Source organism: Pleurodeles waltl, chromosome 7, assembly GCF_031143425.1.
Source record: "Pleurodeles waltl isolate 20211129_DDA chromosome 7, aPleWal1.hap1.20221129, whole genome shotgun sequence".
Lineage (NCBI taxonomy): Eukaryota > Metazoa > Chordata > Amphibia > Caudata > Salamandridae > Pleurodeles > Pleurodeles waltl.
In genome coordinates this window covers 296,045,449-296,072,822 of record NC_090446.1, presented here as the reverse complement: position 1 = coordinate 296,072,822, position 27,374 = coordinate 296,045,449, and the positions used below count along the sequence as shown (strand labels likewise).

Below are 27,374 nucleotides of genomic sequence, written 5' to 3'. Positions count from 1 at the left end.
ATTGCACCACTTTGTAAATATGGCGCGTTAGAAATGGCTACCTAATGCCACATTAGCATAAGAAAAAAAAAGGCTAATGTGGCGCAGTGGCCTTGTAAATATGCCCCTAATGATGAGCTGTGTGGTTTTTGCTGAAGGGGAGAGTGAAAATTAATTTTGGAATCTAAAGAATAATACATTAATCAAGTGAAACTCTGCAAACGTTTTGAAGAAGAAGTTAATTTGAGAGTGTTAGTGGAACCTGACATAGGAAAATTATTGCACAAGCACATTCGATCTATACTGTGACATTTCAATTTTAATTGTGTTGTTTACTCCAGAGACACATTCAGCAGTCACAGAGATAAAAAAAACAGATAGAGGGACAAATCCGTATCACACATTTATTTCACTTTATTGAGTACAAGACCAGTGAACACACACGCATACATCACCAAGCACTGAGAGGGAAAGGGAAGCTGTAAGGGAACATACGGAGGCAGGATTGTGATGGGAACCGGGGAGGAGAGAGTGAAAGGACGACGTGGCATTGCATTAGGCTGGTAAGGTGCAATTTTATAGTTCTTAATACACATGCAATCTCAGACTGGCTTCTGATGAAAACTGCAGGTTTTTAACACTCTTTCCTGGCACTCACTTGCATTCTGACTGGCATTCTCCTCAGACCTCTACATTTGGTCTCAACACACTCACACATACACATACATTTTAGAACATGCTACTTTTCGAAAGCCAGCCTGGTCAGAAAAGGGCAGTGGAGCATGGGGCCCAAATGAAGAAATGTCAAGCTTTCTGGATAGATACCGATTTGTCATCTGCATTATTAAGGGACATTTAGAGGGCAGCTTCAGTACAATTTGTACAGATCAGGTTTACTAGTCTCCACAAGCGTGGCTATTGATCCCGGGAAAGAAGCATCCTTCACAATAAAGATGGAAGAGGTACTTCAAAAGTCAGGCATAAACATAAAGAAAACTTCCCTCTAGATGAGCTACTTTACCTAGAATGTATCACAAAAAGATTGCAGTGCTTGTGGGCGCCTTTGTGCTGTTCCGTGCACACACGGCTCCATGACATTTGTGAAAATCCCAGAGCCCTTGAGTACTTACTTCTTTTGCTGCAAGGGATTCTGAAAGCTGCCCCTGCCTTAGTGATGTCTGAGTGTTTTTTAACCTTGACCATGGTGATCCCACGCTCCATTCCCTTCATATAATGCATCAGCGAAATCAAAACACCAGCACAATCTGATCATAACTCCCTTTCCTAGAACAAGTCATCAGAGGATCATTGAAGAGCCAGTAACTTGTGGTAGGAGCAAGTTGTAAATTTGACTCCCTACTCTCTAGTTCTGAAGATCTTCCCTTTGTTACCATCACAGTTGATTTGGCTGAGGAGTGTTCAGTGGAGCGATCAGAGCCAGCATGCCCATGCTCCTCCTTGCAAATCCTCGCCACATGCTCCGCCTCTGATATCAACCATATAAGGCAAGTTGTCAACCTGGCAAAGGGAGATGGAGGATTCAATCCGTGATAAAGTTCTTTTGATTTCTAAAGAATGAAGTCTGTTGTCTATGTTTTTTGTGAAAGGAAAATGTTTTTTAGGAATGCCACAGTCAGTCGACACATAATTTAAAAACATCATCATACACACCAGCACAAGGACTTATTGAGTATCATGATTTTTCAGTTTTTTTGTTATTTTGTGTTATATATAATATACATAACTCTTGAAGCGCATCCATATAGAAGAATCCCTAGAGGCCGCCTTATCTTACAAGTGAAGAAACCATATTAACATCAGCCATGTTTATGTTATCCAGAGCTACTCCCAAATTACCTTCAATGGAAGGAGACACAGATTGACAAAAAGAGCGTACAGAACGATATATAAGTCAATACGAGGGCAAAGGAAAATTGTGTTGAGGCTATTGACACAGGTCCCTAAAAAATGCTTTTGGGTAAAAATTAAAATAAATTTTTACAAATATGCTTCTTTACAATATGTCAGAAAGAGGATTGTTACACATAATTTCTACTTCACAGTGGCATTTCTATCCATCCAGCTTCAATGAAGCTAACCAACCTTTCCAGCAACAGAATGATAAGTTTATCCATGTCTGAAATGATCCCTGCATTAATAGGAGTCAATGTCTGAAAGTGAGCAGTGATATTTGTGTTGTTTATGTTTACAAATATTGAAAGCTGACTATCTGGGGCACCGAACGCGATACAAATTGCTGGATAGAACTACTCTGCACTTCTATAAAGAAACCGGCCCTGTTGTGGATAATGTCAGATGTGGTGCAGGCCAATTTTTAGGGTATCCCTGGAGACCAGATCGAGGCCTTCTGCCTAACAACTGCTCCTGGAATCTACAGCCACAGTCAATTGCTAGCCTGTGGTCCCCTATCAGGTACACATGTAGAATTTACAGCCCTAAAAACTGTGAGCATTCAAGTTACAATAATGCCTATTTCGGAAACTAGCCCCTGCTACCCTGTATAGTAGCTTTTCCTTTCATTAAGTTGTTTTAGACATATATCAAAAACAGATGCCTCAACTTGACCGCACTTTGTCCATCCTAATCACAGGAGGTAGCATGAAGAAATAACCCTGACTGAGCTGAAAAGGGGCCTCTCTAAAGAGTGAACATTTACTATTTTATTGAAACATCATTTTTTGGATCTAACACCACCCCTTTGTATATGAATACCTGACTATGTCAGCACAAATTATTGTAGTGAGAGAACATATAATCTAGGTAAAAGATATGTAGGAATCATTGAAATTAATAGCTTTCACCTGCTAAACAATATTAGCTGCATGACACTATGTTGCTTGGAAAGAATATGATCATTTTTATGGACAATCGGAACTACGAGATCACATCGGTAGCTGGAGCAACATCCACACAGTGTAAATTTTCATTTGTAAACCTTTCCTCTAGAAAATTGTTTATATACGCTGCCAATGATCCGAGAAGTATATATTTCAAAATATACCAGATTTAGAAGCATGTGAATGATGCCAGCTGTGTTGCAGTTGTTAATATTGCTGGCTGTCTATTGGAAACAATGACTCACATTCAAGTAATAGGAAACAAGTTAGCATTAAGGGCCAGATGTAGCAAGCAGTTTTGCCCATTCTGTGTCTATGGGAAAATGTGTTCGTACATATGGCTCTAAACCACTTGCATTAGAAAGACCCACGGGGAAAATGACACTAAACCAATTTCCACACACACACAGATGCCTGCCTTGATACATCCTCAGGCCAGCATAAACACATTTACCACCAGTGGCAGTATACACGTTTTAAATGGAGGTTATATTGTAGTGTGTGTGGATTTTCAAAATATATTTAAAGGTGATATGTGAGTGATAAATCATGCAATATTACAAATATTATTACCTTAATTCCTGTGGCATTGCAGCCGTCATGTGCCACTCAAGTAAAGGCATTCCAAAGTGAAAAATACCTTTTACGTTACTGCTGACTACCCTGCCTGATGCACTGAGGTGACCACTGCCGATAATATTGTATGGGTGGCCTCTAATGTAATCTTGTCTGACATGATCACGATTCAAACACTAATATTCGTAGTCTAAATTCTACTATCAATAGTACAGGAGGGTGTTCATTGAACTTACGCACTCCTTACTACAGAAAAGGTTGGGGACCCCTGCTCTACACTGTTAAAGACCCATAATGACTCTTTATGTACACTTGTGCCCCTGCCAGGGAGGTCTGATGGCTCTCCATGTGGAATGTCCACATTAGGAAAGATCTCAGATATTTATTACTACAACAAATCTTCACCGGGAAACAGGCATCACAAAAGAAACTGAGATGCGTCAACCAATTAAATTAGGAAATGTTAACCAGTTGTATCATGCTGTCTTTCAGAGGTATTTGTGATTGAAACACAGAGACATAATCCAATGGGTGTGTAGTGGTGTGCTTGTGTGTGTACAAGAAGTGAGTGTGTTTTTCAAAGCAAACTATCACATTGACACAACATGGGATGTCACCATCCTGTTACTCATAAGTTTTATGCATCTCAATTAGGAGACTAATTTTACTGTGGAAATTGCAGACCTCTCTCACGCATTCTGCTGAATAAGAAAAGGAAACCTCCCTCCCCTACCAAAATGTGACCAGCATGACCGTGCCCAGCATCCCGCTCTAAAGACAGGGACTGTCTTATTAGTCTTCAGTGGGTTAACATTCAGGTGCAATGAGTCCAACACAGTGTATGACTAACCTTTTCCTGAAAGACATATCATAGAGTCCACCCTATTGTAGTACCCGGGTGCAACATTTTGGCTTAATGTCATATTAATGAAAAACATCTTCTTTAAATATGCTACTCACACACAAGTTGCAATGTATGAGGTGCGTTTGATGTTTAAACTAATTTTTTAGACAATCTGTCCAAAATCCTCAACACATTCTTCTTGAACCTTCCTCCCTTCAGGTGCAATGCATGGTGACCTGATGTCCTCATTAATGAAACTAACCTAGCCTGCTCTCCAGACAGTAAAATAATAGGGGGCTATCGGAAGTAGGAGAGATGGATAGTTGATCCTGGCATTTCAAAGTAAATTCTCTCTATCACACACACGAGACAACCACCATCTCTTCCTCATGAAACAACTCTTATTAGCCTGTGGCCTGTCTCAATGCAACATGCAAAGTGTTATTCCGTGCAGCAGGGTGGGTAGCATATGTAACCCGCAGTAAGGTAATGCTGCTGTGATGGTCTGTCCTCTCACTCAAATGCTGAACAGGTGTTAAACAGGCAATGCTGGAATGGGGTACAGTTCTTCTTTTCACACGAGTTTTTTTCGCCCAAAAACATTACGACCTCAACGTTGCAGCATCTTTCCAAGGTCGCATTTTATGATCCCAAGAAATAATAGAAGGCTTTAATTATTTTTGTCTTTCTGTCGACGAGGGAGTCCTGGCGGTCAGGGTGTCTGGATATTCTCATGGAGGAATGTAGCACGGTTGTGGACGCCTTGGCTCTTCAAAAGTTGGGGTTTGAGTTGCAACACCAACTTCCCAATGCGGAGGTCAAGAGTCCTAGAAAAAAGCAGAAAGGGAAAGTGAAAAGTACAACAGAGAGTCAATACGTTTGAATTCAGAGAGAGAGTGTGACAGATAGAGTAGTGTGCATGTGTGCGCGAGGGCGAGTGAGGGAGTGCATAGGCGTGCAAGGGTATATTCAGATAACAAGACCATTCTTTACAAGATTTAGAACATTTTAAGGAACAGCAGTTGGGTTTTCAAAACAGATGTTTTGAAACAAAATAGAGCATATTTGATTATTGGATGTAGTGAAGGCACATTGCCACTTGGTCCCACTTCAGTTTCCATGCCCTAATGTCAGGACGTCTCTGAGCTCATGTAACAAACTTCTTGCAGTCTGCTATATCATTTAAATACTTTTCTGGATCCTTACCTCTGCCAATCGATGGTTATAAACAAAAACAGTTTTATTTTTTCCTGTCTACCCAGCAGCAGGTAAACAAGGGGTGGTAAATATAATCATCATCAAGGGCCGGAGGAAAGGTAATGTGTCCAGTGGTGAAGGCTGCAACAAAATGAAACTAACTTGAATCTTGCTAATAACAGGATTTCGGAATCAGTTAGGATCCTGGATATTACAGAAAAGGAGAATGGAGTTGACGACTTAGTACTTCTGAAAGCAGGCTGTCGTTGGTAGTCATCGGAGGATCAATGAAAAGCTGGTTTTTTGTGGCAGGAGTGGATGGGAAATGTTTTTCTTCTATATATCTTTTTATTGTTCTTCAAAACCACAATACAGCAAGTTTCTCAGCATGTCCCTTACTCACCACATTTAAAAAGTGTTTAAGAACAGTGCTGCACGTAGCATAGTTACTGATTAGCAAGTAGAAATGAGATTGCAATTTTAGTTTGAAAGCAAGTAAAGGTTGAGTAGTATTCAGTGGAAGTGCTCCCACCAGGGTCTTCAAATGTTACTTTGTTTTTTGGACATCATCTGGCTTTATAAATGATTTCGTCTGCCTTCCCATAGTAGTGTATGGCTCTAAGCTATTCTGCAAATTTAGATGCCATATCTGATCGCCCATATCATGCACTGTCTTGCTTAGCCACTATCATATCCACTGCCACTAGTGTGTGTATATGTCTATGTTCTCCCGCCTCCAGTATGATCCCAAAGATAGCAGCCCTACATTCAGGTGTTACAGGCCTTTCCACCACTCTTGCAAGTGTGTTGTGAATTTGTGACCAGTATTTACCTATGATAGGACATTCCCATATTGTATGAATACATACGATCCAGTACCCATACACATCCTAGGCAATGAGGGTCATAGCTTTTCTCGATTTTACAGAGCCTTTTGGGCAGTAGTTGACTCTGTGGAAGTCTTATTACCTAAGTTTTTAATGTCAGTAAGGTTGCATAAATTACAATGGTTAGGCAATCCCATCACAGCCTTCTGTCAGCCCCAGTTAGGATCTCTTCGATTGGTTTAACAATTCAGATTGTAATAACAAACGGTAATGATTTTAAAGCCCTTCTATATTTGTATAGATATTGGCATGCTCTATTTTCAGCACATTTATGGTTTTTCAGGCACACACTTATTTTGCACCGGTGTGTCTCCTGTTTTCATCTCCGCCATTGAGTTATAGCCATTTCCCTAGATTTTGAAGATTCAACCAGTTTGGATTTTTGTGACGTGAACTCTATAGTAGGTTTGTAAAGTCATATGTGAAAAGCACACCACTTGGATTCCAGAGGTCAATAGTAATTACTGTTTTTCTGTATTTCAGTGAAAGAACAGCATCTAACTCTAGAGAATAAAAGGCTGAGTTAGAGGACTTATTAATCGAGATAATTAGGTAGAAGGTTGTATATTTTATTGATGACAGAAGAATCTTTATTAATCTGATATTGTTTCTTATAGACTTCCACAGTGGTCCTGGAGGAAGTGTGGCAAGCCTCGCAGAAGTGTTTTCTCTCTCTTCCTTTCCCCTTTTCTCCTCTGTTTGGGCTATGTGATTTCTGTTCAAAGTAGGGCCATGGTCTCTCTGCGGAAGTGACTACAACTAGCTTTGTGGCACTTCTGCACATTGATAAATCGAAATTTGTGAACTGCAACACAAAGATGAATCAACATGCAGAAGAACTGAAAGTGGAGCATACCATAAAATTGTGGCCCAAATATTGCTTGACAAAAAATTTGTGCTCTAAACATTGTTTACAAGAATATCACTCAAATGGCGTTAATAGCAAAACATCTACACTCATTCTATATATGTCAGACTATAGCTGTGGTATTGATATTTTGAGATGCAACTGCTGAATCACAAACCTAGGAGTGCAAGAGGTCCTCAAAAATTCTGAATTTGCACAACTGAAGGGTGCCACACAGGCTGGAAGCAAGTAAGCATGGCTGTACTCCACTATGAATGTCTGAAAGTTTCTAACAGGAACAATATGGTTAAAGGATTTGTCTTGCTGTCTGCTGATAAGCTTCAACATAGAAGTTGTTTCAGTTGTTTCAGCCGACAGCAGAGATAAGAAAACATTCCTATAGATGGAGCGCATATTTCCCCTCAACATTACACAGACAAGGGTGAGTACAAACTTCATAGCACACTGGATGATGTTGTTGCTTTCCTAAAGAGCCTTCCTCTACTAGGGCATTTCCAGCTGCCCCTTATTCGACTACATGTCTATCGATTCGTGTTCGAATCAACACTGCCTGTGCTAGCCCTGGAAGCAATGTGAACAAAAATGTAGCAAGGCCATTTTTGAGCATTGGTAAATTCTACCTTTGATACAGTGTGCTAGTATATACAAGGAAACCCTTTCAACCCATGATTTAAATGTGCATGCAAGGAAACATTGTGCATCCAGTTGCACAAATGTATCTATTTATACTGATACATTTTTATATATCGCTTCATATGTTTTTCAGTGATTTATCATTTTGATGAACCAAATAGCATTGCAGTTAATCAATAGTTCATCAATATACATTTTTACATATTTTTTTGTCTAAATTGAAAGAGTTTGACAAGCACCACCATCAGAGAAGGGATTCTGCTTTATCAATGTGACGAAATAGGAGTTATTATGGCGGATGGGATATCTGCCATGTTTGTGACAGAGTTACCCCATCCACCAAGATCTAAATCAGACCCTATAACTGTTATGACAACAGTCCATACAATCAGTTGGGCATATGGACCAATGTGTACATTTATTGTGGTGTCTCATTTGGGCTTTCATAGGGGTTGAGAAGGTACTCCTAGAGCCCATGTTATCAATCATTTTGATTAGAGAATTTTCACAAGTGTTCTGCAGTTGTGATTACAGATCTCAGTCACTCCCATTGAAATGACTGTTGACACGTTTTGACTGTTCGTACGTCTCGGGGTCTTCTCAGGACTAGAACCTTATGATTTCTTTTGTTTAAAAAGGTAAAAGAATAGTCGACTATTAAAATAGCAGAGGGTAGTGGATTAAATAAGTGACAACCCCTAAGTGCTTTGCATGCCTTAACTCAATAAAGGAGATGTCTCGGTCATTTAGTGACATGACCAGTTATTTTAGAGATAGAGTGAAAATATTGTTATAAGGCATGTCCAATGGGGAAAGGTAAACATTTAAAAGAGCAAGGAGCTTCATTACCTCTAATGTTTCTTGCTGTTGCTCATCTTTTATCTGTTGTTCTGATATACTGTTTAAATGAAGAAAAGGAATTACAAGGCTCTGAGTGACACTTTGATGTGTGTAAATGAATGAAGTGTCTTTGGTTGTGACCAGCAAACAGCAACCAAGCACTAACCACTATGTTCATGTACAGAGGATCCGCTCATCAACAGGTATTCTTTTTTGTTGCCATAGCTGCTGCAAGCTGAGCTACGAGTTGGTTCCCAGCAGTCTTTTTTTGAGGGATTGAAGCCTGTTCTTAAGTTAAATGAGAGCCGACAGTGTGATTTGTCTGTTTTGCGTCTCACACTAGAGTTTATGGACAGTGTAGTGGCACATCAGATGTGTGTCTGGGCAGCTGACATTACTGGCACTAGGCAAACCGGGAATTACAGATACTCTTTTGTGTAGCTTGTATCTATGTCATATCTCAGCGGGACCACTAATGATCATAGGTCTAGGGGATCTGCCACTCCTAGTAATATTGTTTGTAGTATTGATCAGCATGTTGTACGTTTTTAGTAAGAGTGACGTTGTAAGATGCATTGGATCATGTTGCTTATAGACCAGGTCCCTGCCTAGGCCAGCTAACATCACTGACTCACTGTATATGGGAGTTCTAGCGAATCTGACCTTGTCAAATGCAATATGGTGCTCATGTACAGGACTTTAATGCATTGAGCCAAGTTTGTGCTATATTTAACTATAAAAAAGATGCTGTGTCATACAGTGGAAATCAGAGCCACACCAGGAGTTGAATTGTGAGTAATGTGTAATACTTTATCGATGTACTAGTGCAGAGATGCACTTCTCCTGTTAAATATTCTGCATTTTCCTGAAATTGCATTGAAGCCATTGCATAGAATATTTAGTCTGAGGTTACGGAGCGTTTGTTCCATATTTTTGCCAGTGGGGTTTTGTTTGATACATTCAGAACAGTCAGTTGGATTTGGTTTACCGTGTGTCCCTCCTTTATAATGTTCTGGACAAGCGATGAGTGTGGTACTTTGCATAGGATTTGAGATCTATGCTGGTAGATTAATTTCTGATTATCCTGACTGGTTTTGCCCACTAGAGTTTTTCATATGAGCACTGGATTCCATAGACACAGTTTTTAGCTCTGCTATTTGAAAATCTCAGACGTTTTTATTATCTTGCTATTGTAAGAAAATTCAGTTCCTTTAATAACCCGAGCATATACCACATTTGTGGTGACCTTGCAAGCCTTGTGAGGATCTGGAGATGTGCAGGCCCCAAGAAGATTCACTGACACTGCATTTTTTCCCATAAGTGAAGGTTCGTTTTTGGATCTGAAGTTTCATGAGCACTAGGAAGTGCTCGTTCTGGGAATTATTTTGAATTGATTGGTATTTGGACAAAATACTGTGACACATTCCTTTGTATTTTGCTCATCCTTGTATCATTTTGTAGGGCAGTTCTTGAGATGGTAGCAAAGCCCTTTCACATGTGTTCTTCAGCAGTTTGTGGTGTATCCTCCTCTTTTTAGCTTGTTTGTCAGGAATTGTGATTTGCCAAAGAATTTGTTTTTAGTGCAGTTTAACCATTACAAACATTTTCTGTATTGGTGGTTGTCTCGCATACTGTTAGGGTGAAAAAGTTAATATTGAGGGAGACTGTCTAAATCTGTTGCCAAAAATGCGGTTATAAGAATTACTTTTTCTCCTTTACCGCAAATATCCAGCACATTTATTATAATTTTATTGCTGGACATACTAAGCTTAATGTCCAGCGAATGTTTGTTAGACCTGAATATTCATTTTGCAGTTCCTCAGTACCCGTCAAGACATCATCCACATACTTCTGCCTCACCGTGATTTTTTCTCTGAATAGATTTCTCCGACAGATTCATTTTTATTCATATTCTGCTACATATTGTGGACTCGCTTTGACTTGGAGAAAAAAAAAGTCATCCTTAAGGAGAAGAAGTTCGTTTATCATGCTATCTTCACCAAAGATGGACTGAATTCCGTGGTTATTCTTTGTGGTTGTTCTCTTCCTTCTAAGTAAAGTTCAGTCACTTCAAGGGCTTCATCCTGTGGAATATTAATGCAGAGAGGGATGACACCCAGCCTGACTTGAATTTTTGTAGTGTGGCTTATTTGTGTTTCTTCTATCTTCTTGATGAAGTCTGTCATATCCTATATGTATGATTTGATAGATGGTACAAATGGCATATTGAATAATTCAAAGTATTTTAGATGGAATTAAGAAACAAAAGTGCGTACTAAGATAATAGGTCTTTCTGGTGTTTTTTCAGTTTTTTTTACTGAACATTTGGTAAAAAGGTAGAAGCCAAGGGCCGTATTACACAAGTGTCCCTGGAGCGCAATGAGGGATTTTGCCCGCTTTTGGTATTACACAAGGGGCCGCAGGCTCTTGTGTGGCACCAGCGCTATCATTAGAGGGTGTTCCCTTATTTGCATGGGGGTCTGGCCATATGCAAATGAGGCAATCACTTTACCTCTGCACCTGCGCGTATTACTGATGTGGGTGCAGAGGCAAACATGCGTTTAGAAGTGCCTCAAAAGGTGACACACTTTCAGTACGCCTTCTAAATGCAGCCTTCTAAAGGGATGAAAGCGTGTCCCTTGAACACCCCCAGACACATTCTTGCAGGCTGGTGAAGTCACTCACTGCACCCGCCTGCAAGGGGATATATAATCCCTTTTACAAGGGCCGCAGCCTGCACAGAGACACCAGGAGCAGCTTTTAAAGTGCTGCTCTGTATTTGTCTTGAATGCACTGCACTGGGAGAAGCGCAAGTATACCTCTGCCCCAAGGGCAGTGCATTTTTTCTGATATGGTTTTTTTCCATGTTTGCACCCGGTGCACCTGCTTTAAGGTGCGCCATGGGGCAAACATGGAAAGTGCACCCGGTCTGTAATAAGGCCCCTAGTGTGCTAAATATCTGGTCGCAAAAAGCTTTTGCAAATTAAACACATGGGGCCAGATGTAGCAAGTCGGCAATTTGCGACTTGCAAATTGCGAGTCCCTGCGACTCGCAATTTGCAAGTCGCAAATTGCTATGCAGTACGGTGTCTCAGACACCGACTGCGACTCGCAATGGGGTCGCAATGACCCACCTCATGAATATTCATGAGGTGGGTCGCAAATTGCGGCCCCATTGCGAGTATAGGCACTCGCAAACATGGAGGCCTGCTGTCGTCAGCAGACCTCCATGTTTGCGACCTGCTTTTCAATAAAGCAGTTTTTTTTTTTTTGAAGTGTAGCCCGTTTTCCTAACAGGAAAACGAGCTGCACTTCAAAAAAACCGAAACCTTTAGTTTCGGTTTCTTTTCAGGGCAGGGAGTGGTCCCTTGGACCACTCCCTGCCCTGAAAAAACAATTTGGGGTCCAGTCACAAACTGGAAGGGGTCCCATGGGTACCCCTTCCAATTTGCGAGTGGGTTACCATCCACTTGAAGTGGATGGTAACTGCGAGTCCATTTGCGACCGCGTACGCGGTCGCAAATGGAATTGCATCCCACTGCGAGTCGCAAATAGGAAGGGAACACCCCTTCCTATTTGCGAGTCGGAAATGCATTTTGCGAGTCGGAGCCGACTCGCAAAATGCATTTCTGAACGGCAAAGTGGCTTTTGCGCCTCGCAAATGGCGATTTTCGCCGTTTGCGAGGCGCAAACACTTTGCTACATCTGGCCCCAAATTTTTGCTACCAATCCCTAAGGTTTACAAACTGACCTATGTACTAATTGGCTGGTTCGCAAAATAAGGAATTGGAGGGGGTATCAGACCGATCTGCCTAATGAATATCAATGAGGTGGATTGCAAATCGCAACTCCTTCTGACTGATTTTAATATTCTCTTATTTCTTCACTTTCACTAAGCAGAATTACTGTTCTGGAGGTGTAGCTTGTCAGTCTCTTTCAACTTTAATGCACAAAATGTAAACATGTATACTGATGATAAAAAACTGAAAAACATATGAAATACTCTATATAAAAATATCAATACAATTAGTTTATTTAGTGCAATTCAGAGAGACAGCAGCCTACATGTATATTTTGATTAAATCATCATCTGAAAGTGATGTCTTGTTTATAATAGCGATCTGCCTACGAACACTGCCCGATTACCTGCACTTGAGGGACCCGGTGTATTAATGATCAGCTCTACGACTAGCTGAGAGGACAATTAACAGAGGAAGACATTATCGGCAGCAACAGCCAGAACATTTCGGGTCTTTGTGATAATCTTTGAATGTTTTGGAAAGACCTTTGCCTCATCTATGCCTCTGTTTGAAGGAGGTCTTCGAGGCTCTCTTAATGACTCTTGAAGAAGGCTCAGACTAAAAATTAAATTTATGTCAGATGTCACCCACTCCTTCACCTTGATCTTAATGGTACCTGCATTGTGCTGTTTTTATCTCAGGCTTTGATAGACTTTGAAAGGTCAAACCCTCCCAGAAAACTAAGCACACGTTTCTTCCCTCTCTGGCGTAGCAAATCTTTGGATCAAGAATGTTAACACTCCAGTGATCACCTTAGCTTTGTCTCTTGTGCCTCTGAGCTGTGTAAAGCCATGTTTAGGCCTACATGTGACCCTTTGCTTTAATGTTTTTCATGTTTCCGTTTGCACTGCTTTAGAAAAATTGGCTATATGAAATGTAGGCTATTTGAATGTTTAGATATGATGTATATGATTGATGGATGAATGTGATATGTGATTTTCGTTTGGCATGGCAAAGGCTAATATGCATCATTGATTACTTCAGTTTGAGGCAATATTATCTAACAATTAATTTTATGAAAGTGACAAATATGTGTACAAAACAGTGATGCAGACTCACCATCCTAGTTAAACCTAGTCGCCACGTGCAACATGCCTTAAAAAGCTTCCAAAGTGATGATTCAAAAGCAGATGGTTAACTGCATGCAAGTAGCTTTCTAGGAGCACACCCCACAATACATGTAAAAAAAACATGGTGTCACCGTGTACAATCTAGCCAGAAGCTACCACGTCTGCTCTCCTACCCTAAATTACAGTATCAGCTGTATATGCTTAATCGAACACTGAAGTACATGGAGTCACTGGCCATAACACCCTACCATCAGGACTTAGAATAAACTATCTGTCATGAATATAGTATAACCACAACTGTTAAGGAGGTGTTTAAATAGTTCTTTCCCAACCTCCTATTTCTACTTCAAGTTTGTGTTTACATTTTATTGCTTCATCCACTCCTACTTTACTATACGTTTTCACAGAGCCTGGAGGAATCGCACAAAACACAATTCATTTTCAATTAAAAAAACAGTAAGTGCTTTTCCCAGCTGTTTCTGCTTGGTGGGCTCCCATTTAGTCTGCCCATCTGTTCCATACCTGAGGTTTCTTTTCCTTCTCCTCTGGTGATGGATCCGTCTCTCTATACACCACTGCTTTGGTTACCAGCATGTCTGGATGTTGCAGCTTTGCTTCTTTGATTGCCAAAGCCAGTGCCTGGATGTAGGAAAGTGAGGGGTATTCAGTTTGGGTTACACAGATGTCTAGCACAGATCAAAATAATTGTTATTGTGAGGATTCAGACTCTTACACTGTTCTTGTGTAGAAAACCAGCAGGCTGCTCCAGCCTCAATTACACAAGAAGGTACCCTTAAGTTTCCTACAAGGGCAGAAATAGCTGTACACAACTGAATATTATGTGTTATGTCATGACATTAAGATTTGAAGAGTCCACTATTGCATAGGAGGGTATACTGGCACTGAACATGTGTGAGTCTGAATAAACCTAGGGACTAGAGTGACTACTTGAAAAGCCAGGTGTTCCACTCCTTGTGCTATTCAAGAAGTGAGGAGGCTCTTATGTGTAGTGGCAGGTTGTTTCATGCTTGGGATCTGTACATGTAGGAATCCAGATGAACGAAGGTGTCTGGTAGGTTTGTAAAACCGAATGGGATTGTTGAGGTATGCTGGGCCAGAGTTATGTAGTGCCTTGAAAGCGTGGGTGAGGATTTTGAATTGTGCTTGTTTGTGTATGGGGAGATTGTGTAGCTCCTCAGATGTGGTGTGATGTGAGTGCAGCATGGGAGTTTGATAGTAATTCTGGCCACTGAGTTCTGAATGGTCTACAGCAGTCGGGTATGTTTTTTGTTGATCCTGGCATAGAGGAGTGTTTCCGTATCCAGTTTCCATGTGATAAAGACGTCCGTGGCGGTCTTCAGGTTGCTGACTGTGAGCCATTTGAAAATCTTCCTCAGCATCATTAGTGGATGGAAGCATGAGGTGGTGACAGCACTGACATTGACAGTCATGTGGAGTTTGCTGTAGATGACAAACCTGCACTTCTTGGCTTGGGTGGTGCAGGTGGGTGTCGGTCCTAGCTCTGTTGGCCGCCAGGTGGAGTCCCATGGTGAAGTGCTCATCACAAAGATCACGATTCTGGTTTTGTCGGTGTTTGGCTTTAGACATTTAGTCTTCACCCAGTGGGCTCTTTTATTCATGCAGGCATTTTGAACTTGACCTGGGTACTGGGTGTTTTTTAAGTGAGCGCAGGAGAGGATGTGGAGTTGTGAGAGCGGATAATGCTGGCTAGATGGATCATGTATCTGTTGAAGAGGATCGTGCTCAGGAAGGATCATTGCTGAACTCTGCAGATGAGGTCGAGTGTGTCTGAGGTATGTGGGGCCAGGCTAAATGACTGGGCCCTTCCTGTCAGGAAGGAGCAGATCCACTGGAGTGCATATCCTTGGATTCCGATGTCTTGTAGGTACTGTATGACGATGGGATGGGAGACTATATCACACACCACAGAGAGGTCCAGGAGAATGAGGGCCACCAAGTCTCCTCTGTCCAGAGCCATGTGGATGTTCTCTGTTACAGCAATGTAGCAGTGTCCATGCTGTGGTTGGGTCTCAATTCAGGTTGAGGAGTTGTTGTCAATGAGGTATTCGGTAAGGTATTTGTTGATGATATTCTCTGAGACTTTGTCCGGGAATTGTAGTGGGGAGACTGTAGTTGGCAAGTGCTGAGGATCTGCAGAGGGTTTCTTATGTAATAAGACGACAGCTTCAGGTTTACAAACATCTGGGACTATTGCAGAAGAGGTAGAGGCACTCAGAATTGATGTGGCCATGGTGCTGATGGGTTGTAGTCCTCTGGAATAGGTGTTGGTGGGGGCAGGGGTCTAGAGTGTATGGACATTATTGTCCCTAATCAAGACTTTTGCCGGTGCAGCACCAGTCAAGGACGATGTTTAAATCTCATACACTCAAATTACTTATTGCTAATCATTCAAAAATTGACATAGTTAGACATATCATAACAACAAGGAAGACACTTGGATTTTTGGCATATATAAGTGGCAGAAGCATCCTGATATTCAGAAGTATTGCTTAATAATTGAGCTCAGTATACAGGGAGTGCAGAATTATTAGGCAAATGAGTATTTTGACCACATAATCCTCTTTATGCATGTTGTCTTACTCCAAGCTGTATAGGCTCGAAAGCCTATTACCAATTAAGCATATTAGGTGATGTGCATCTCTGTAATGAGAAGGGGTGTGGTCTAATGACATCAACACCCTATATCAGGTGTGCATAATTATTAGGCAACTTCCTTTCCTTTGGCAAAATGGGTCAAAAGAAGGACTTGACAGGCTCAGAAAAGTCAAAAATAGTGAGATATCTTGCAGAGGGATGCAGCACTCTTAAAATTGCAAAGCTTCTGAAGCGTGATCATCGAACAATCAAGCGTTTCATTCAAAATAGTCAACAGGGTCGCAAGAAGCGTGTGGAAAAACCAAGGCGCAAAATGACTGCCCATGAACTGAGAAAAGTCAAGCGTGCAGCTGCCACAATGCCACTTGCCACCAGTTTGGCCATATTTCAGAGCTGCAACATCACTGGAGTGCCCAAAAGCACAAGGTGTGCAATACTCAGAGACATGGCCAAGGTAAGAAAGGCTGAAAGACGACCACCACTGAACAAGACACACAAGCTGAAACGTCAAGACTGGGCCAAGAAATATCTCAAGACTGATTTTTCTAAGGTTTTATGGACTGATGAAATGAGAGTGAGTCTTGATGGGCCAGATGGATGGGCCCGTAGCTGGATTGGTAAAGGGCAGAGAGCTCCAGTCCGACTCAGACGCCAGCAAGGTGGAGGTGGAGTACTGGTTTGGGCTGGTATCATCAAAGATGAGCTTGTGGGGCCTTTTCGGGTTGAGGATGGAGTCAAGCTCAACTCCCAGTCCTACTGCCAGTTCCTGGAAGACACCTTCTTCAAGCAGTGGTACAGGAAGAAGTCTGCATCCTTCAAGAAAAACATGATTTTCATGCAGGACAATGCTCCATCACACGCGTCCAAGTACTCCACAGCGTGGCTGGCAAGAAAGGGTATAAAAGAAGGAAATCTAATGACATGGCCTCCTTGTTCACCTGATCTGAACCCCATTGAGAACCTGTGGTCCATCATCAAATGTGAGATTTACAAGGAGGGAAAACAGTACACCTCTCTGAACAGTGTCTGGGAGGCTGTGGTTGCTGCTGCACGCAATGTTGATGGTGAACAGATCAAAACACTGACAGAATCCATGGATGGCAAGCTTTTGAGTGTCCTTGCAAAGAAAGGTGGCTATATTGGTCACTGATTTGTTTTTGTTTTGTTTTTGAATGTCAGAAATGTATATTTGTGAATGTTGAGATGTTATATTGGTTTCACTGGTAATGAAAAATAATTGAAATGGGTATATATTTTTTTTTGTTAAGTTGCCTAATAATTATGCACAGTGATAGTCACCTGCACACACAGATATCCCCCTAACATAGCTAAAACTAAAAACAAACTAAAAACTACTTCCAAAAATATTCAGTTTTGATATTAATGAGTTTTTTGGGTTCATTGAGAACATGGTTGTTGTTCAATAATAAAATGAATCCTCAAAAATACAACTTGCCTAATAATTCTGCACTCCCTGTAGCTGAGCACCTCATACTATACCTATGAATGGTTTTGCTGTGCTTAGGCTCATTTTTAAGGTGAATTATATGATATGTTATCTACTGTAGCCCATACTTAAATGCTTTGTACGTCTACAGATGAGGCCTTTTGACTCTAGGAATGAGGATTTCTTGCCTCTAAACACGAGGGTCTTTTGTCTCTAGGGAGGAAGGCTTCTTGCCTCTATAGATAAGGTCTACTTCACTCTACATGTGAGGACTTCCTTTGTGCTTACGTAAAAGGTTTAGCCACTGCATTTCCAAACTGCATGAAATGAGTGTAGAACAATACTTGCAACCCTTCGACTCAGCAAATAAGTATTTACATCAGCACCAGATTAGCCAGCCTCGAGATAACTATATGTGGTGCAAATTTAAAACTCACAAAAGAAACAAGTGAAAATTAACCTCATTGTGTACATCAAAATACTCTTATCCACAACTATCTGCAGGACAAAACAGTGAATTGCAGGCCTATTATAACTATAGGCTTGTTTTCTGCAACATGTTGCTGTAGAATGTGGCGGACATAAGGTTCAACGTGAACTATCTTTAAGGTCTACAGAAGTGTGCACATATAACTTTAACTGCATAGAATTGGCCAAGGACAGGCCCATAGTTTTTTCAAAGGACATCTTAGCCAGGCTTCCTACCTTGAGCTAGTTCAGCTTAGAAGGTCTTGCCTATGTTGTAATTGTGTTCCTTCGTATAGTACAGGATTACTTTAGGCACCTTTTGGGTAAGATTGTTTACACTGATGCACAGTGACCAGGCCAGTGATTTTGTGGGGTGCCAAATGTTCTAATTCACTGCCGGGTGCAGAGGCATGAACAGAGAGGTACAAACATGCCACCACACCTGAATGAAAGAGATGGGGTTTTCATAAGAATCAAATTAATTTATCAACCTTAGCAGAAGTAAAGCTCTTCGAGTCACAGCTGGTTTCCATTGTAATGTGCGCTGAAGAACAATACATTTCAACTAAAGGGAAAGCTAGAATTAAGGCATTGTGAACTGCTTCAACTTTGCTATTAGGTACTACCTTAATAGCACTGTCAAGACAAAGGGATGATTCTGGACCGAATCATCATCAAGAAGGCAGCGTTTCATAATTATTGAAATTCAGTATAACCTTACTTGCAAGTCGTTATTTATTCAAAGGTGTTGTAAACCACCTGCTTTTTCTGCATTGGCACGATGTGGTGCTGATACCAGCGCAAGCAGCTATTCGTATTGATTCCATGGTTCCATTTTGTTGGAGACACTGATCAAAGCTATGGATGTAGTTAAACTGGCAGATATTCGGCTTCGATGATCCGTGAGATCAAATTGCACACAAAAGGGGAAGGTTAGGAAGACCTCTTTCAATAGGCTCGCGGTCACATGTTTTTTTAAAGAGACTGCAGATCTGGGCTGTGCATTTCAGAGGAATGGGGATTAAACTCTCTTCAAATGACTTTTGGTCCTATGCAGAAGGAGCAGATCTCAGATTGCAAGCGGAACTATAGCTGAGGAATAGCAACTGAAGAAATGTCGGCCCAAACAACATTATAGCCATCTAAACTCAATAATATGAAAGTTTTAGCCAATTCGGCAAAGATAGTCTTTTGTGTGTCTCGATTAACATAAAAGTGATGATTTGATCTTTTCAGACATCTCTGCTCTTAGCTTAATGATCTTATTTTCAGAGGACATCATGTTTCCACAATTTGATTAAAAGTGAAAGGGTCACTCTTTAACATTTTACTGCAATGGTTAGGTGCCTGGTTGAATCTGGTAGCATAAACGGTCTTTCTCTGCTTTCTGGATTGCTCTGTGGAATGCTCTTGTATGAATTTTATAGTTTTGTCCAAAATGTCTCAGGTTTTCCTTCAACATGTTTTCAGCTTTCTGCACCACCTTTTCATGTCACCCAACTCTGACTTAAACCACATGGTGGTTGCTTCCTTGGTTGGTCTTTATTTCTTAAAATTAAGTGGCGCCTATGTTGGTTCTTTCCAGATGTGCTTACATTTTTTAAGCTGACCTATTATGCATGACATTTACGACTTGCATACAGCTCTGGTCGATATTCTGTCAAATACATCACAATGTGGTTTGGGCTGGTTTCTGCTACATGATCAAACTAATAACCTTTAAACAATATTGGCTCTCCCAGGTTTAACATATACTACTACTTATCATCTCAGCTACAGCATTTGTACATGCAGCACATGAAGAATCTATGAATAAAACTCATTTAGAACAAAGTGGAAAATAAGTTATGTTTTTGTGCCTATTTGATAAGACTCCAAAACCATATATAATCTGGGCCAGTGCTTGTCATGCTGAGTGGGTGGGTGTGTAGATCTGTTGAGAAAGACTTAATGATTCTAGATGTTTCACTACCTCAGAAGGCTGTATTTCTCGTCTGTCCACTGAGACGCTTAAGTTTACAATTAGAAGGGTATTTTCCAAAATGGCTTCGGTGGACAGCACCAGGTCTGCAAGATTCTTGATGGAAAGAGGATTGTGTAATTGGGATGCTAATGAATATGGACTTAGGACAAGGAGAGATATGAATAGTCATCTGTTCAAGGCAATGGTAATCTGAACCTGGGATCTCCTTCTATTAAACTAACCCTTTGATGGATGAACACCATTCCTCAATAATTGCCTTCAGGTTGTTTCTTCATAAAGATTTTATGCCCAAGTGCAAGGAGATTATTGAGGATGGTGACCACACGTGATACAAACCAGGCAAATAACTCATTCATAAAATGTTTTCATGCTCCCCCTTGAACAGCACATGTATTTCTAGTTAGCGTTTGACAGTCGATCCAGCTTTTATAATTACAGTCTTGGCTCATTAACATATACGACCGATAGGTTCTGCGCACCCTCTTTAGAGGTAGATGATTTTAACCTAGCTGTTGAGGTAAGAGCATGATGGAGCCTAGGAGACACATGTAGTTAGTTAAGTGCCTCATAGTGGTGAGAGAACGGTCAGACTCTAGACTTGCCATACCAGTTTTATACAGTTGGATGATACAAAGCAAAATCTCTTTGTGGAGCTGTTGATGGACTGGCTTAAAAAAGTACCTGTGGTAAGAGTTATGTGCCAGTTCAGAGAACTGGAAAACAGCAGCAAAAATTAAGTACTGCTGCAAAGATATTCAGGAATTACAGGAAGGAGTACCATTGACTACATATAAAGGCTTCCACTTGTGGATCAGCCACCACATCTGATACTGTTACCCATAGTTTCATACTTGAATGTAACTTGCACACAGACCTTCACAGGGTCAGAACAAAGAGGACTATTGTGAGTCGCACACAAACCAAAGGATACCAGAAATACCTCAAAGCATTCTGGGTGGTAACACTATCTCAAACAATCATTGCCAAAAGAAAAGGGACAGACTTTTCTGCAATATATGTTACTCCAATGTTGAAACTAATATTTTTGTAATGGGTTGGCCATTCACCAAGACATATGGCTTTCCCTTCATTAGCTTGAAAGAACAAAGAGTGTAACATAAGAAGCCTGATGACAAACAACAAAGCTTACTAAAATTCGAATCCATTAATGTAGGCAGGGGTATCAAAAGAAGCCTGCGTCAACCTGTTTTCCCATGTCTTGAGGTTATGAGTATTTTAGTGACTAGTTACAGCTGTTGTCAGTCTTGGGTTATTAGGAAGGTGCAGTGTCAAATGATGTCACTTCCTATGATGCCGCCCTAGGGTCAAAGAGCTTTTAATGAAACAGGGCCATTCAGCCAAAGTCCTACCTGGTCTTGGTCGACATCTTCATCGCCCGTGATGATGATTCTTTTTTCTATCCGTGTTTCAGAAAAGCCTCCCTTCACCGTCTAAAAGGAATGCAAGAAGAATTTGCAAAGGTTCCCAAGGTTCAAATATGAAACATCTAATGCTCTCCCCTGAAGAATCTACCACTCTCCAGCAATCACACATAGGTGTAATTTTTGCTAATAGGTTTAGGTTTATTGGGGTCATCATCGTATCAGGGTTATAGGAATAATATAACTAAAGATATATAATCAGTCAAGGTATGGGCTTTAATATCACATTTCTACTTTTAACATACTTGCTACGGTGATTTTTGAGTTGTTATACGGTGCTAGCCCACCGTTTGTGTATGTTGTGTGTGTATGCACATGTGTATACATGTACACAAATGATGAAATTATTTCATTTTGAGTAAGGGGGTGTGAAATTGTAATTTCCTTTATGGCAATAATATAACATTTCTGAAAAAGTATATGAAATGGAAAAAAGGAAGGTAGCACTATTTCTAGTGCAAAATGCCTCCTTACATCCACTTTGCACGTGGAGGTGCATTTTACCATAAAAACAAGAAAACACATGTGCTGGAAATAAGCTGCTTGCTATCTGGTCGTTCACATTGTTCCCATGTTCCTGCAATTTGATTTTTACTAGAATGGTCTTTAATGACACGAACAGGCCTAATGACATTATTTTGGAAATTTCCCTTAACAAGCATATCAGGAAATGCTGGCAAAACGAAAATGTCCCCAGGGCGAATTTTGAGACACTTAGGGGATTTTGTAGGACATCTACATTATTTTTAATATTTACAAAATTTCATTTAATGGCCAATAAGAGTGCTGCATTCCAGTTAGCAAACTGCTTGAATTTCTGCACCTTTTGAGTCTGTCCGCAAATTCTCTGCTTTTCCTTATTCGTACATTATATTTCATGAATTACCTAACACCGCTTCATTGGGCGACATATTGGATGTGAATGCAGAGCAGGAATAGAGGAGCGTTTGCCTGTTTGTAACAGCCAAAGCGGTATATTATTAGGAATTTCACAAATTATTATTTAAGTTAATATGAAATACCCCAAACAGCTCGGCATAATGAAAAAATATCCATTTATCTTATGTGTGTCAATCAAATGATCAGATAACAATAAATGCCATTTCTTGAAAATTCTAATATTTAGAATAACAATACAATCTTTAGGAAAGTTTACAAGTATGAGGATTTTCACCAGCCTCTCTAAATATTTGGGGGCAATTGGTTAACACATTATTTTATTTAGTGATTTGCAGTAATCGATGGATGCAGCCATCTTCAATCTAGCATTATCGCCCACTTCCGAAAGCCTCTATAAATTGAATAAATTGCTACCCGAGTTATAACTCTTAGTCGCAGGCAACCCGTACTGGCTTAATACACAGATGGGATTCAGGCTGTCAATATAGAGAATTTGATAAAAAGAAGAGAATTTTCTGCTGGATGTTTACCTAAAATTGAATAGGTTTACAATAATAGGAACATTTATTGGCAGAGGGGCATTCAAAAAACGTAGGGAGGCATAGACAAAAAGAAAGACAGAGGGTGTGTGAGGTGAGAGAGAAGGAGAGACAGAAAGAGAGAGAGAGAGACATAAAGTGGCTCTCCCTCTAGAGTTGATAGCCTACTGAATTGTGTTTTATGTAATTTATCTTGCTGTGTGGTTTTGGACTTGTTTAGACTATGTTCTATGTTACGTTAAAGACCTATTTTCCTGCAAATAAAGGTCTTTCCTTTTTTCATTCTTTTTTTGTCTCTGGTGTACTGAAGCAGCAACAATTTGTTTGAAATGTTGCTGTCGTTCTTTTACTTTAATGGCATTTCTCAGCTTAAAAGCAAAAGATAATGATATATGCAAGTCATGAACAAATACCAATGATTAGAGTATGGTAAACTATTTCACCCCTTATGCATTGCTTGAATTGATTTGTACATTGTATGTGCAAAGCTTCTGATGCATCCAAGCAAGGAATTGTATCACAGATAGGACACAATCAATGCTAGGATCCTGCCTCAGCTTGTGTGTGAAGCGAAAATAACCTATGCCCAGAAGATGCCTACTTCAAGTATTGTTCCCTACAAACCTAGCAGAGCCAGAGTTTTCATTAGCTTTCAGATGAGCTGACTCCTCATTAAATGATTCAAGTTAACCTTTTGAGCCCTTCTACTCACAAAGCTTATTGCTGACCACTGGCCACTGCAGGAAATCTTCTCCCATTAGATGTCTCGAGTCTCCATCTGTTCAAGATGCTGTGTGAGATACAGCACCGGTGTATTGTTCTGCTTTGATTTTAAGTTCCCAGTTGTTTTTTTGATCACTTGATTTAAGGTTTTTTATTTCTCATGTCTGCTAAAACTCGGATTGGTTTACTTGCCAACGCTGACTTCATAGCGCCAATAACCAGCGAAAACATACTGCTTTGTAGCATTAATAAAACAAGCATACACATACTGCATGCCAATCAGCAAGGATTTTAGAGGTGAGCTTCTTATTGTGGTAGGTTTTTAACACCCTCCACAATAGCTGATTATTCCCACAAACATGAATTTGTATATAAGGATTTTTGCAGAGCACAACCATAGTTAGAAAGCAACAGAGAGCTAAACTTGGGCATGAGCCCTAAATCATGATTTAAGATGGTTTACAATGAGACAAGGTTCAAGAGTGGAGAATCCTGAAAAGTATCAATGGTCTTAGCTGCTTCAATGCTTCTGCTCTGCACATTGCTTGCTAGACTGAGAGATCTCTTCTGCAAACCTTGTATAATTAACAGTCTATAAAGTATTACATAAACTTTCCCTCTACTCAATATTCAACTTTATTCTCCTCTGTAGGAAAGTACCATCTTGCCTGGCATGTTACCCCCATTTTTACTTGTGTGTCAGTTTGTTTTTGCCTGTGTCACTGGGATCCTGCTAGCCAGGACCCCAGTGCTCATAGTTTGTGGCCTATATGTGTTCCCTATGTGGTGCCTAACTGTATCACTGAGACTCTGCTAACCAGAAACACAGTGTTTATGCTCTCTCTGCTTTTAAAATTGTCACTGCAGGCTAGTGACTATTTTCACCAATTCTGATTGGCACACTGGAACACCCTTATAATTCCCTAGTATATAGTACTCAGGTACCCAGGGTATTGGGGTTCCAGGAGATCCCTATGGGCTGCAGCATTTATTTTGCCACCCATAGGGAGCTCAGACAATTCTTACACAGGACTGCCACTGCAGGCTGAGGGAAATAACATCCACATTATTTTACAGCCATGTTACACTGCACTTAAGTAACTTATAAGTCACCTATATGTCTAAGCCTCACTTTGTGAAGGTTAGGTGCAGAGTTACTAAGTGTGAGGGCACCCTGGTGCTAGCCAAGGTGTCCCCACATTGTTCGGGCAATTTCCCCGGACTTTGTGAGTGCGGGGACACCATTACACACGTGCACTACATATAGGTCAATACCTATATGTAGCTTCAAAATGGTAACTCCGAACAGCGCCATGTAACATGTCTAAGATCATGGAATTGTCCCCCCAAGCCAGATCTGGTATTGGGGTGCCAATCCCATGCATCCCCAGGGCTCCAGCATGGACGCCGGGTACTGCCAAACTAGCTCTCTGGGGTTTTCTCTGCAGGTACCACTGCTGCCAACCCTCAGAAAGGTTTCTGCCCTCCTGGGGTCTGGGCAGCCCAGTCACAGGAAGGCAGAACAAAGTATTTCCTCTGAGAGAGGGTGTTACACCCTCTCCCTTTGGAAATAGGTGTTAAGGGCTGGGGAGGAGTAGCCTCCCCCAGCCTCTGGAAATGCTCTGAAGGGCACAGATGGTGCCCTCCCTGCATAAGCCAGTCTACACCGGTTCAGGGAGCCCCCAGCCCATGCTCTGGCGCGAAACTGGACAAAGGAAAGGGGAGTGACCACTCCCCTGTCCATCACCACCCCAGGGGTAGTGCCCAGAGCTCCTCCAGAGCTCCTCCAGTGTGTCCCAGACCTCTGACATCTTGAATGCAGAGGTGTGAGGGCACAATGGAGACCTCTGAGTGGCCAGTGCCAGCAGGTGACGTCAGAGGACCCTCCTGATAGGCTCTTACCTGATTAGGTAGCAAATCCTCCTCTGAGGGCTATTTAGGGTCTCTCCTGTGGGTTCCTCTTCAGAATGCAAGAGCTCACCAGAGTTCCTCTGCATCTCCCGCTTCGACTTTTGCCAAGGATCGACCGCGGACTGCTCCAGGACGCCTGCAAAACTGCAACAAAGTAGCAAGATGACTACAAGCAACATTGTAGCACCTAATCCTGACGGCTTTCTCGGCTGTTTCATGGTGGGGCATGCTCTGAGGGCTATCTGCCTTCACCCTGCACTGGAAGCCAAGAAGAAATCTCCTGTGGGTGGAGGGAATCTTCCCCCTGCTAATGAAGGCACCAAACTTCTGCAATACCAGTCCTCTGGGTCCTCTCTCATGTTGACAAGCGTGGTCCCTGGAACACAGGAGCTGGATTCAAGTGACCCCGACAGTCCAGAGGTCCTTCTGTCCAAATTTGGTGGAGTTAAGTCCTTGCCTCCCCGCGCCAAGCAGTAATAATGTGTGCTGTGTGAACTGCAGCTGTTAGGGCTTCTGTGCACTTTTGCAAGGAATCTTTCGTACACACCATAGTCCAGTTCCCCAGCGCTCCATCCTGCATTGCTCAACTCACTGAGTTGACCACCGGCTTCGTGGGGCCCTCTTTTGTAGTGTTGAGATGACCGCCGTGTTCAAGTGCTTCTTCAACAACGACTCTTGCAGCTAGCAAGGCTTGTTGGCGGTCTTTCTGCGTGGAAACAACTCTGCATCCTCCAGCACGCAGTGGGACATCTTCTGACCAATGGAGAAGTTCCTGCCACCTTCCGTTGTTGCAGAATCTTCGGCTTCTTCCACCCAGAGGCAGCCCTTTTGCACCTTCATCCGGGGTTTAGTGGGCTCCTGCCCCCCCCGGACACTTGCGTGACTCTTGGACTTGGTCCCTTTCCTTTGCAGGTCCTCAGGTCCAGGAATCCGTTTCAGTGCTTTGCAGTCAGTTGTTGTCTTTGCAGAATCCCCTATATCGACTTTACTGTCTTTCTGGGGTAGTAGGGTAACTTTACTCCTACTTTTCAGGGACTTGGGGTGGGGTTTCTTGGACACCCTTAGTGTTTTCTTACACTCCCAGCGACCCTCTACACACTACACTAGGCCTGGGGTCCATTCGTGGTTCGCATTCCACTTTTGGAGTATGTGGTTTGTGTTGCCCCTAGGCCTATTGTCTCCTATTGCATTCTATTGTGTTCTACAGTGTTTGCACTACTTTTCTAACTGTTTACTTACCTTATTTTGGTTTGTGTGTATATTTTGTGTATTTTACTTACCTCCTAAGGGAGTATATCCTCTGAGATACTTTTGGCATATTGTCACTAAAATAAAGTACCTTTATTTTTAGTAACTCTGAGTATTGTGTTTCTTATGATATAGTGCTATATGATATAAGTGGTATGGCATTTCTCCTAGTTCAGGCTAAGCTGCTCTGCTACAGCTACCTCTATCAGCCTAAGCTGCTAGAACGCTACTAATCTACTAATAAGGGATAACTGGACCTGGCACAAGGTGTAGGTACCACAAGGTATCTACTATAAGCCAGGCCAGCCTCCTACATCCTCTTCATCCCTTAAGACACTGTCCTTCTAGGACTGAGGTCAATGGTATGGTGGATTTGAAGATGCTGCCAGAATCACATACATGCCGCAAAAGTGGGTCACTTACCTTAGTAACGTGGGTGGTAGTGGATGTTGAAAGGGTCTCTGCCATGGCAATGTGAGTGCAGGTGATGCCGTCCTTGTTGGCAGCACTAATGGATACCTGG

General features: G+C 41.5%; 1 protein-coding gene across 14 annotated transcripts in view; it reads right to left on the bottom strand.

Annotated features, from left to right (window-relative positions):
- Window positions 1-369: 369 nt before the first annotated feature.
- Window positions 370-27,374, bottom strand: part of EPB41L1 (erythrocyte membrane protein band 4.1 like 1) — a 458,763-nt gene continuing 431,758 nt past the window's right edge. For all 14 annotated transcript variants that reach the window (XM_069243684.1, XM_069243688.1, XM_069243694.1 and 11 more), the window contains 4 exons: window positions 27,275-27,370; window positions 21,459-21,539; window positions 14,075-14,191; window positions 370-5,084 (listed from right to left, as the gene is read on the bottom strand). In XM_069243684.1, coding sequence (XP_069099785.1) covers window positions 5,076-5,084; window positions 14,075-14,191; window positions 21,459-21,539; window positions 27,275-27,370 — 303 coding nt within the window. In that variant the 3' untranslated portion in view covers window positions 370-5,075. The remainder of the gene's footprint in view (window positions 5,085-14,074; window positions 14,192-21,458; window positions 21,540-27,274; window positions 27,371-27,374) is intronic.